Genomic DNA, 13,316 nt, shown 5'->3' on the forward strand with positions numbered 1-13,316 from the left:
ATGTTTGATAACATTTACTATATAGATGTTTTTTAGATATTAAGGTTGTTTCTCTAACAGAAGGGGGATTATGAGTAGAAGGCTTTGCCAGTACCTCAGTGTTAGTATAGGATGGATAGTCATGGAGACAGTAAGAATAAGGAATGCTAGCGGGCTAACAACACAGCTCTAGTTAAGACATGTTTTATGTGGCTCAGGGCTCGTTAAGGCAAAGAGGTGACAAGAGCATTTCTTTACAGGATTTTGATGGCTGTTCCATGTCATGCATGGCACACATATAGGCAGTTAGGTTTCTGTCACCAATTTCCTAGAAAGAGCTATATTAGACCTTGATTACCATATATAGGGATGAAGCAGCCTCCGTTTTTGGAACTACAAAAGAGAACCACAAAGTGAATCAATGATGCAATGGATCATATTAGTCACTGGTTGTCAATGTACTGTATTTAAGAATGTATTATTTTCTTTTACATTGTCTCAGCATCCTGCTCTGGAGCCCATTGAAACCAGATGTAGAGACGTATGTTTGTAATTCAAGGCCACAGAAGCAAGGAAACACATCCCCACAAGCAAATACAAAACAGAGTTGGTAACAGGATTGCAACACCAAAGAGAGAGCATGGCCGCCAAGTTACACACAGTCAAAGACCACAACATCAAACAGGTTTTCCAAGCAATCACAGGTTTCAGTGTTCATAGTGGAAAACCAGGACATTTTCTGGCTGAGAAGGGACTGATATTTCCGTAAGATATGATACGTATATTTCTTTACATACACAATGGCAGTTTTTGAGTGTGTACTTTTTCCATGTTGTTTAATATCCAATTATTTAAATGTATATTAAGCATAAAATATAAACTCAAAAAGACTCAATACATTTTGTCCACACTGGTGGCTTTTAGAATAGAACATAACAACCCAGAAAACTAAAACTTCTAGAATTCCTTTTAATAGACACTTAATATTCATAACCAGTGGAGGCTGCTGTCTAGTGAACTGTTTAAGGACAAAGTCCTGAAAGATCATTAGATATCTGATTGAGCGCGACAGGAAATGGAAACTTGCGTTGTTTGCATTTCCTCTAGGGCCGAGTGAAGATAACACAGCAACAGAAACAGAGGACAGAGCCCCAGTTATGGTGTTTTGCAGATTAATATGGGTAGCTGGGGGGATGCTTTGGAATAGCTCAGACTGAAACTGTGTCAGGGCTGTCGTTTAGCCCAGTTTGATCTCTATGGAGCTGACCCTCTTTGGATTTAACTCAATGGATGCCATGAAAGGGTTAAACATCATGTCATGATCATGGTATTAATTTTCCATTTTAATTTGTTATAACCTTTGGGGTATGTGTGTTTGTAATAAGGCATTGCTTTTCTTTTCCGCCAGAAAACCAACAACCTAAGATTACCATTTGAATAATTACTTCAACTTGATTTTAAAGGCTTAAAATGTATAGTCTTTCACAGATAATCTGAGGGAATCCCTGCAAAGTGCTAAACCATTAACATGTCATGAACTTCAAATAAAAGTCATTGATGGCATTCTTGTCTAACATAAAACATTTCCAGTATACATTTTTATGAAAATACAGTCCACATTATTCATATACATATTTATATAAGCACTAGGAACACATTATTCATATATATATATATATATATATATATATATATATATATATATACAGTTGAAGTCGGACGTTTACATACATTTAGGTCGGAGTCATTAAAACTCGTTTTTCAACCACTCCACAAATTTCTTGTTAACAACTATAGTTTTGGCAAGTCGGTACTTTCTGCATGACACAAGTCATTTTTCCAAAAATTGTTTACAGATTATTTCACTTATAATTCACTGCATCACAATTCCAGTGGGTCAGAAGATACATACACTAAGTTGACTATGCCTTTAAACAGCTTGGAAAATTCCAGAAAAGGATGTCATGGCTTTAGAAGCTTCTGATAGGCTAATTGACATAATTTGAGTCAATTGGAGGTGTACCTGTGGATGTATTTCAAGGCCAACCTTAAAACTCAGTGCCTCTTTGCTTGGCATCATGGAAAAATCAAAATAAATCAGCCAAGACCTTAGAAAACAATTGTAGACCTCCACAAGTCTGGTTCATCCTTGGGAGCAATTTCCAAACACCTGAAGGTACCACGTTCATCTGTACAAACAATAGCATGCAAGTATAAACACCATGTGACCACGCAGCCATCATACCGCTCAGGAAGGAGATGCGTTCCGTCTCCTAGAGATGAACGTACTTTGGTGCGAAAAATGCACATCAATCCCAGAACAACAGAAAAGGACCTTGTGAAGATGCTGGAGGAAACAGGTACAAAAGTATCTATATCCACAGCAAAACGAGTCCTATATTGACATAATCTGAAAGGCTGCTCAGCAAGGAAGAAGCCACTGCTCCAAAACCGCCATAAAAAAGCCAGACTGCGGTTTGCAACTGCACATGGGAACAAAGATCGTACTTTTGGAGAAATGTCCTCTGGTCTGAAATGTCCTCTGGTCCTCTGGTATGTCCTCTGGTCTGATGAAACAAAAATAATTTGTCCATAATGACCATCGTTATGTTTGGAGGAAAAAGGGGGAGGCTTGCAAGCCGAAGAACACTATCCGAACCGTGAAGCACGGGGAAGGCAGCATCATGTTGTGGGGGTGCTTTTCTGCAGGAGTGACTGGTGCACTTCACAAAATAGATAGCATCACAAGGAAGCAAAATTATGTGGATATATTGAAGCAACATCTCAAGACATCAGTCAGTAAGTTAAAGCTTGGTCGCAAATGGGTCTTCCAAATGGAAAACGACCCCAAACATACTTCTAAATTTGTGGCAAAGTGGCTTCAGGACAACGAAGTCAAGGTATTGGCGTGACCATCACAAAGCCCTGATCTCAATCCTATAGAAAATTTGTGGGCAGAACTGAAAAAGCATGTGCAAGCAAGGTCTACAAACCTGACTTAGTTACACCAGTTCTGTCGGGAGGAATGGACAAAATTCACTCAACTTATTGTGGGAAGCTTGTGGAAGGCTACCCAAAATGTTTGACCCAAGTTAAACAATTTAAAGGCAATGCTAACAAATATTAATTGAGTGTATGTAAACTTCTGACCCATTGGGAATGTGATGAAAGAAATAAAAGCTGAAATCAACCATTCTCTCTACTATTATTCTGATATTTCAAATTCTTAAAATAAAGTGGTGATCCTAACTGACCTAAAACAGGGGATTTTTACTATGATTAAATGTCAGGAATTGTGGAAAACTGAGTTTAAATGTAGTTGGCTAAGGTGTATGTAAACTTCCGACTTCAACTGTACATATATATGTATACACTACCGTTCAAAAGTTTGGGATCACTTAGAACTCTCCTTGTTTTTGAAAGAACAGCAATTTTTTAATGGACAAAAATGTGCTTTTCTTTCAAAAACAAGGACATTTCTAAGTGACCCAAAACTTTTGAACGGTAGTGTATATATACACACACATATATATATATATATATATATATATATATATATATATATATATATATATATATATATATTAAAAAACAATTAAGCACTAGGAACATATTGTATTTCTAAGCTCCAAACAGCTTTACAAAAATAATCTGTTTAGACATTGCTGTTTTTTGGGAGACTTTTTAAGAGACAACTGTAAGACATCAAAGGGTGGAAATCTCACTCCAACAAAGAGTGTTTAAAGTAATTGTCCAGGGATAATAGGGAGAAAACACAATCAAATACTTTCACTTTTAAAGTTCCCCTTCAACTAATTTTAATGTAAAACATCCCTCACTTGCAAACACAAGGTATCATGTGTGAGTAGAACTGCCCACGTATATTGTAACAGAGTAAAACCCAGAACACAGTTAAATAATTGGGCTTAAATAATTGTTTTTGTCCCGTGTTACTACTTCCCATCAGTGACTCAGAGATCATATCACTTCCGTTACCGGTCAGTGCAAAATACAACATTAGAGATGATTAAAGTAAAAGATTGACAGTTACAAACAAGACAACTTGATATCAGCTGACCTGCAGCAGTAACATTAACTAGCTGATAAACCTGGAGTACCCAAGTCTTTTCATGACCACCCCACATGTGTCCTCTATCAGTCTGATGTCCTTGCGAGGCATGTTCTGCCTCCATATGTTAATGTTGGCTGGTGATATGTCCCCCTCGTACATCAGGTTGTACAAGTTTGTGGAGGTGGTGAACATGAGCTGGTTGAGGGCCGCCGGTGTGACCGGCACCCCCAGGAACCTGTGGATCCTTTCAGCTGTCTCCTGGGGGAAAGTGACTATGTCCTCAAACCTCACCTGGAGGTAGGCCTCTGCCTGGAGGCTCCCACTGACCCGGAGCACTGCAGCAGTGTGTGCCAGCCACAGGTGAGCCAGCAGGAGGACGGCGCTGGCCTCCGAATGGGACAAGAGCCTCCGGATCATTCTGAACTCAGGGGCTGAGACTGGGCACCTGTCCCTGGTACTGCTACTGTTACCGTCCTCCTTGAATATCAGCGACAGGTGTTGAGGAATGTTTTTAAGGGAGTAAAAGCTGGGTTTACTGTTATAGAGCATGAGATAGATCCACGCCCGGGGGTCTCTGACTACATTGATGGTCCTCAGGGACGTGCCCACCACCTCCTGAAGGAAGGGGAGTTTGAGCCCCCAGCTTCCACTCCTCATGTTGAGGACCACACGGGCATTGGGGTACTCACTGACGTGGCGCCTCATCTCCCTGACGTACTCAGCATCCCGATCAAGGCTGCCCCTCATCTTGCCCCTCAGCTCGGCGGCAGGCTCCTTCCTCCTGGTCCTCTTCCTCCTGTCACTGCCGGGGCCTGGGGCTCTCTGGGGCAGCTTGGCCCTGCTACTCTCCACTAGCTGGATGTTCTGCAAGTGCAGCTTGGTGTTGTGGACCAGAGAGTGCAGCCAGCCCTGGATGATTTTAAAGCGTCCGCGCAGGGCGTCCGTTCTGAACCACTCACAGGCATCAACCAGCGAGTCAAATTCGAACTCGGTCTCTGGAATGTCTACATGCTCCGTGGGGACCCGAATGTAAACAAAGTCGGAGCTGTTGTCAAAAAGGTTCTTAAGTATTTCAGATCCTGAGCCAGGCAGGGTCGTTATGACAACGGTTGGCAGGGCAAAGCGATGTTGATCATAAAGTCTGATTTGTTTGCTGACCTCTGGGTCAGTGCTGACACCTTTCCATTTGACCCCACATAGGAGTTGATCGCAGGTGTTTGACACAAACAACAACGCAGCTATCCACAGTATGAGCACCGAGAACAGAGCATAGCGCATCAGTCTACTGAAGCACACATAGAACTTTCTCTGCAGGGTCAAAAAAACAATAGCAACACAAAGTATCACCCCCGCTATCACATTGACTGTGAATCCAAAATCAAACAGCTGATTGTCCACTGTGTTTTGTTTCGGAACCAGTTGAGTCCCCAGGCCATATCGAATGATCTGATGTCTGTCTTCCACTTTGGCATAACCCCCAAATCCTAAATAACTTAATCTTGTTCCTATGTCTTTATAGTTTGTAACAACTGAAACTATTTTCTCTGTGTTGTTTATAACTAGAGATAGTCTGACACCATTTTTGCTACTGTCCAGAAATCGACAGTTGGACACTTTGACATAAGGTCCATGCATCACATAGGCCACTCGGCTTACTGTGGCCCTCATGGGGAAAGTGACATTAACATACTGTGTCCACCTCTTTTTGAACTCCGCAGCCTGCTCGGCCTCCTGTATCCTAGTATCTGGGCTGAGACCCTGACTGTCAAACCAGAACATTTTATAATGAGCATCCCACACATCCATCAACGCCCCATTGTACTTGTCCATGAATTTATAGGGGACATATTTGAAGTCAATGTCGAGGTTGTGGAAGAACGCACTTTGCGAGGTGATGGGCGAATCGTCCAGCTTCTCAACATGGTCCAGTACTAGCAAGGTCTGGGAGTTGAGCAGCACAAGGGCCCTGTAGACACTCCTCAGCCGCATGGCAGGAGAGTAAGCTGGGGCTGCCTCCCCACTTACAAACATAGTGTCTCTATGGGAGGAGGCAGCGATCAGCTCCCCAGCAGCATCCCCTACCCCTTCATCTGTCCAGCGCAGCCATTTAGCACACTCCCCCAGCTGGCCCTCCCATGGAGCGTTACACTGGCTGCTGGGAGAGGGGCCGAACACCAGCACATTGTTCAGATAACTGTACTTAGGTCCGTAAAGTGCTTCAGACACAAATACCTGTCCGTTAGGGGCAAAAGTGAAGGAGTTTTGGTCCGGGTGCTCGTGGCCTGGGTTGAAGCTATTCCAGCCGTCCAGCCATGAATAGGGCTTTGCATGAACGATGTCATACACGGCACGGCCACCCAGCTTCCCAGATTTAAAGGAGACAAATGTGTTTCCCTGACCGTTGGGCAGCCCGGCTCCGTACGTCACCACACCCCAGTTGGAGAAAATATGCATCCTGGCTTTACCAAAGCCATGGGGAGGTTGTGCAGTGAGATGGGCATTGTACCAGATGTACTCAGTGTGTAGGGTAGTCCAGCGCTGGGCAGAGGACTGACCCATGGGACCGTCTTTGGGCCTGTGCTTTCTAATCTGCTGGGCTAGCCAGTTCCCAGTGCCGTTTCGTATAACAAATGTGTCTAGGAACACCAGCTGGCTCTCTGGGCCGTAGAACCAGTTGTAGTTGGAGTCGGCTATGCCCACAGTCCTCTGAAAGCCGGGCAGAAGAGTGGCATAGTAGAACCAGAAGTGTTCCCGCAGCCAGTTGTTCTGTGTGTTGTCAATGTTGAAATGACGTTGCGCTAAGAAAACATACTGAGTGATCGACTTGGCTGTATAGCTCCCGTATGCCACGCCCTCATCCAGTGACCCGTCTACAACGTGGTTTAGGAGAAACATGGTCTTCTCCATATAATTGACTGACACCTGTTTCCAAACCATTGTTTCTGGGTCATCATGGGCGCTGACCACAATAGCCCCAGTCAAGATGGCTAATATGTTAGTGGTTTGATGATTTTGGAGATACTGCTTCCCCCAACCCCTATACTTAGATGTTTCATACAGCTCCTCTGTCTCAGAGCGAATTCTCTTGAGGTAAACATCCCGTCGTTGCTCGTCCAGGAACGAGTAAATAAAGTCATATGCGGTGGCAAACCCAGTAAGTGAGTGTGCCAAGGGCACCTCATCATTGGGAGCACTGGTCACCTTCCAGTCCGGGTAATTTGCCATTCTATCCATAAACTTAATGAGAAACTGCAGGGCACCTGAATCCTCTGGGCACAGCAGGCAATACAGAGCAAGGGGGGGTAGGTTGTTCCCGTAAATCTCATTCCACTTGCTAGTAAACTCCTCATGTTTTGCAGGGGGCATGTAAAGGGGCACATTGGACAGCATGGTCAGGACCGCTGCTCTGATTACTTTGAAAATGTGGCTGTGTGTGCTGGACGATCTTTGCCTCATAAGCTGTACATCAACTTGGTTGAAATACAGGTTGGGATGAGAATCGGTAGATTGAAGTTTCCGATGCTCTGATGCTTTACCCTGGGTGAGTTTGAGCGGCACCAAATCATCCGTAAAAATATATTTTTCGGACGCATTGAATACACCCGAAAAGGCCATTCCCACTGCCAAGAGTGCCAGTAAAAATATATAGCACCCTATCCATTTTTTTGCCATGGTCCAAGACATTTTGTTGTTGTGTTGTTTATATTATCATATCTTTTTTGAAGCTGAATGGCAAATTTAAGTATGTTTCAAAAACTTCAGAAATGTATTTTGGAGACATATTCAAATATATATGAGATGTGTTTTCTGACAGTTCAATCTCACATTCTATTTTTTTAAAAACGACAGACTATATTATTTCACAATAAAATAGCATGCATTCTACAATACCAGTCAGCGTGAATAATTGCCAGGAGGCCAGAGCTTGACAGCACTAATGTTCTGCCTACTGTATAGGCTACTCCAGTCCAATACCGTACACAAACGCACAATGTCCATCTCCACTTGGCAAGGTTTGAAAACGCAGCAGACAGATAAAGTTGTGGAGGTGTGGACATCTGTTCTAACCCATAAAATAAGAGTACAATCAAGCAACAATTTTACATAAATATTTTAGAAAAATTAAACATATAATTATCCATGAATCTTTTCCGTTTTTGCCGGCACGTTGTCCAGCCTCACTGGAGTGTGGCGCATGGAGTGACTGGCATCTCTCCTGCTGCGAGCAGCAGCAAACTCGTATTCATCTCTCCCCAAAAAACATTTCCTCCTGGAAAAACATCAGTCAGCCCCAGTCCGTGTCCGGTCCAATCACAGACACCCAAAGGCTTTTTATTCTCCTCGATCGAGCTGAAATATCCACAAACCAAAGAAAATAGCGCATTTCCGCATTTAACATTGCGAGCTGTCGCGATGATGTACTGTCCCAATCCAAGGTTTAGTCGTTTTCCATTCTAAAATTATGTATTTTCCCCTATTCGCAGTTTGTCTTCTTTCCCAAACCAACGAACGTTAGATTAAGTAGGCTAGTTAAAAAGGGAAAGTTGTCGTCACTGCCAACCAAGTATTCAAAGAAAGAGACATAACATTGTCAATAAAAAAAAAAATACATTGCCAAAAATAGACAAACGTTCAGGCTGGAAAATCCTTGCAGCCTAATCAGCTGCTCTGCGCTCGCTTTCTCCACTCCGGCATATATACTGCATCACACAACAATTGCGGTTGAACATGTATGTATCTTGCTGCGTCTGATGTCTCCGTCCTACTTACAGTATTACAGTGTGATATTGTTTTCTAGCAGTCAGTGAAAATGTACACCTTACTACCTGTAGAGGGAGCCGTGATTTTGGAAGTGCGCTCTCAGATTTCCCTGCGCGAGAATGCAGCTGTGAAATGTGAAGTTCAATGAGTTGCAGATTATTGTGTAAAAACAACGCACAACAGACCCGCTGCCCCAAATTGGAATTACTCTATTGTGAGTTAATACTTTTAGCCTACATTAAATTAGTAGGAAACCTATATGTCCAAAAACCTGTTGATGGATCTTGCCTATAATGAATGTCAATCACACCGACAATACTGTGTAAATGTTTAATTACAGCGTCATTGAAGTCTAATAACAATCAGCATTACCTAATTACTCTGCCACTGCATGGGCACCTTAATCAGTGCCAGGATGCCATGTACTTTAGAAAATCAGAAAAGTAATTAGCCTACTGAAAGGACCATAACAGTAAACAACACATGTGAGAAGATAAGACATGTATTCACTGTTGGAAATTTGGTGTTTTTATTTCACAGTTGCTGCCTTTGACTTTTTACTCATTGCCAGACCCTTACAAGCTCATAGTGTCTACATGGAAGATATTCTGTGGGGACCACCTCACTGAGTTGCACGTTCAGACTACATGTACAAATGGACCAACAGTTACCCTTATCAGCCCCTTTGCAGAAGCCATGCATCTAGATCTCCCCTAGGACACAACTCTCCTCTTCCACCGGGGAGAGAGAGATGGAGGCTCCTGTGCCACATCCACTTCCCTTCCTTGCCTTTCAATGCCATTAATTGTCCATCTGTTCAGGGTCCAGGTTTCTCAACAGCATACCGGTGACTCATTTAATCTCCATTAAGCGTCCCCTTCCTCCTTCATTATTATTATTTTTTTCTCAACAGAATTCATCTTCAAAGATGGCTAACTGAAAGTGGAAATCTAGATTTCTCTTGCTTCTGATATGCAAGGATAAATGTAATCCCTTGTGTTTGTTACAAACACTTCCCACTGGGCACAAACGTCAATTCAATGTCTATTCCATGTTGGTTCAATGAAAATTACGTGGAAATGACATTGATTCAACTAGTGTGTGCCCAGTGGGCTTTGCCTTACAGAACACGCCTTGAGGGAGAAACAAATAACATTCTTAAAAGGAGATTAAAGGCAACAACTTACAAATGTCAGATATGTATTTTAGACGGAGCAACATTGAATCGACTGAGCTGCCTAATTGCAAGAGTCTTCTGCATACTGTGATGATGGAGTCCCATTACCACGAGATAAAAACACTCTAATCACTATTATCCACAGCTGTCGGTGCCTACGGCCCTGAACAGGAGGTCTTGAGGTTGTTGCTTGGCACGTGTTGCCTAGTGACGTTTCAAACACATCAGATCAGAAGAGGTTGAACGCTATAGCTCTTTGTTGCCAAAGATGTGTCAAACATGGCAACATGGCATCCACACACAGAGAGAGACAGTTTCTTGACTGACAAGCGATAGGTGGCCCTTTGCCATTCACTGCTGTTCGTAGTGGTTGTTTGAAGTATCAGAAAGCTCAGGGTTTGGCTGGGGTTGGGGTAAAAAATGTCTGGTCATGCATATTGAACAGAGAGGTGTGAACAAACAGCCGGTGCCCTTATTAAAACCGTGGCATGCTGGGAGCAAAGGGAGGAGTGAACCAGGGTCCTATGAAAGACTCCTCTCGGTCGCTGCAGAGAATATCAATTCCTCCCCCAGAGTCTTGGGGTAACACAGCATGCCAGCGTCCTGCATGATGGCCTCTGGGTAGAGTCTGACTGAAAAAATGTGTCTGTTTCAGTTTTTTAAGAGCGTTGCAACACTTTACCTTACCATGAGGTCTGGCTGTCAATCATGTCGGTCTGAGAACTCATCTCTAGGGTGGTTTCTCTAGCTAATAACACATACTCTCTCCAAATGATCTGTTGGCTGTCAAACCATCAGCCACAATGTTTAGTAGCCTACTATCAGCGTAAGAGTTTCGTTTATTATTATAATAACTAATTGAAACTAAAGCCATTAAAGCAGAGACTGCCAATGTAATCTGCAGAAATTGAATTAGGAAATACACTGAGTTTACCAAACATTAGGAGCACCTTCTGAATATTGAGTTGCACCCCCTCTTTTGCCATAAGAGCAGCCTCAATAAGATTCTATAAGATGTCGAAAACGTTCAACAGAGGTGTTGGCCCATGTTGACATCAATGCTTTCCATAGTTGTGTCATGTTGGCTGGATGTCCTTTGGGTGGTGGACCATTCTTGATACACATGGTGAACTGTTGAGCATGAAAAACCCAGCAGTGTTGCATGTCTTGACACAACCCCCTGGCACCTACTACCATACCCTGTTCAAAGGCACTTAAATATTTTTGTCTTTCCCATTCATCCTCTGAATTCCACACATACACAATCCATGTCTCAATTGTCTCAAGGTTTAAACATCATTTTTTAAGCTGTATCCTACCCATCATCTACATTGATTGAAGTGGAATTAACAAGTGACAACAATAAGGGATCATAGCTTTCAACTGGATTCACCTGGTCAGTCGATGTCATGGAAAGAGCAGGTGATCCTAATGTTTTGTACAGTCATTCATTGGACACACAATATCCTAAATACATTATTGAACTACATGGAGGCCTAAACCAATTCAAGTGTTATCTATTGTGAGTAAAATGTTTGTCAAACTCTCTCAATGTACATGATTAACCACTGCACCAAAATTATCTAACGGTGATATAATGTTATTCTAATGACCTTGAAAGCAGTCTTCTGTAACAGCTGAAGGTATGAGAGGAAAATGTTCCCTAGAAAATATACAATTATATGTATATCAGTACATGAAATCCCTTTCCAAGTCAAAAGTGCACCTTTCAAACTAGTTCTTTCCTCCACTCCATACGTTCTTTTGGTGACTCGCTGTCAAACTTCTTCATCCATTAAACAACGTGAGACTGCTGCGTTTGACATGGCATTCAAAGAAGATAAATAGGAGGATGATTGAGAACAAACACATTCTGATAGCGGGATCAACCTAGCAGACCTTGAGTGAAGGAGACTGATGTGATGTGCCAGGCAGGCAGCCTTTAATGTGGTAGACGTTCTGAGCTGGGAATACGCCGGGCTGTGATCATGAAACATTTACCACACATGCTGCGTTGATACCTGTTCTACTATGAGGAAGTGCATGGTACAACCCAGCTCCTAAAACCCCCATGAATATTTCAAGATGCAAATTTCATAGTCCCCCAGGGTAATTTGGTGCTGAGAAAAAAACTAAAAGGAAAAAGAATGAATGCTTTTAAGTGAGAAGGTGGCAGAAAATAGATGGAGATATTATGAAAGAGTGTGAGCGAAACAGGCACACTACCAATTAAGATCTGTGGGAATATGGCTGTGTTTCAAAGGTCCCTGTCACCACCGTGTCTGCACCCATGATACAGTGTAGTGCTTCTACTAGGACTGATTGTATTTTGTTGCTTAATGCTCCTCCCTTTGCTCACATTGCTTATGCAGATGATTGGCTTGTATTATATCATACATGACATAATCGTACTGTGTGGAGAAGAAAACACTGTTCCCAGATGTAAATCCAATTTTGTCGTATGACATCTGATGTTCTCCCAGGGGTGTAAATGAAACCTTTCTGTGTGATTGATATTGCAACAACCGGTTGTGATGTGATTTGGCTCTGTGCACTGCAAGATTAGAACTCACAGTGTTTCTGTTGCTTCTACCCCTCCCCACTTTCAGAGACAGAGGTTTAATTTGACACTGTCAGGAGTCGTCTCTTTGCCGCACACACTTCAAACGGTCTGGTAAGGAAATCTGTGTTCTCCAAGGCTCACATTATTCAAATGGGCCCGGCATCCATCTCGCAAATTTGGATTCTTTGCATCCTCCTCTGCTTTGACAGTATTAATGTTGCCACCGCAAAGTGGGGAAGAACCTTCCAAAGCAACTCACTGCATTGTCCGCTGGGAAAGTGACAGGCTTCTGTTGAAATGGGACTGAAGCAGAAATGAGCAGTGATGCACAACTGACTGAGTCCAACGTCCATCATAACAGATTTTGGCATGAGAAAACATGAACTACTTCCTCCCTGCACAAAGCTTGCATCACTGGGCTGAGCTGGCCCTCTCCCCTAGGCCAATGTGACGTATGAAGGCATTACATAAATTAATTAATTCACCCTAATTAAAATCATGCTGTGTATTAATTCTCTGAAGAGTAAGTTCATTAACAGTTCACAGCAAAATGCCTCATTGATTTCCCATTGCTGTGTAATAGACATATGAGGATTCCCTCTAAATCCCAAATGAAAATCCAAACCAATATAATTTCAGATGTGATTTCCTCTAGAATGTGTATTCAAACTTACTGTGTGTTGCCTATCATTCATACTCGCTTGAATTGTCTTCTTGTTTCAGTATGTGTGGCTTAACAGTTTTGCTGCCTGCAGTCTCTCTGC

General features: G+C 42.6%; 1 protein-coding gene across 1 annotated transcript; it reads right to left on the minus strand.

Annotated features, from left to right (window-relative positions):
• Positions 1 to 429: 429 nt before the first annotated feature.
• On the minus strand, positions 430 to 8,999 carry LOC110489883 (dermatan sulfate epimerase like). Its single transcript, XM_021562841.3, has one exon. It carries the CDS (start codon positions 7,733 to 7,735, stop codon positions 4,076 to 4,078), a length of 3,660 nt encoding a protein of 1,219 aa, XP_021418516.3. The 5' UTR covers positions 7,736 to 8,999; the 3' UTR covers positions 430 to 4,075.
• Between the last annotated feature and the right edge of the window lie 4,317 nt (positions 9,000 to 13,316).

The sequence above is a fragment of the Oncorhynchus mykiss genome, chromosome 15 (assembly GCF_057628025.1).
Source record: "Oncorhynchus mykiss isolate SJ-2025 chromosome 15, ASM5762802v1, whole genome shotgun sequence".
NCBI lineage: Eukaryota > Metazoa > Chordata > Actinopteri > Salmoniformes > Salmonidae > Oncorhynchus > Oncorhynchus mykiss.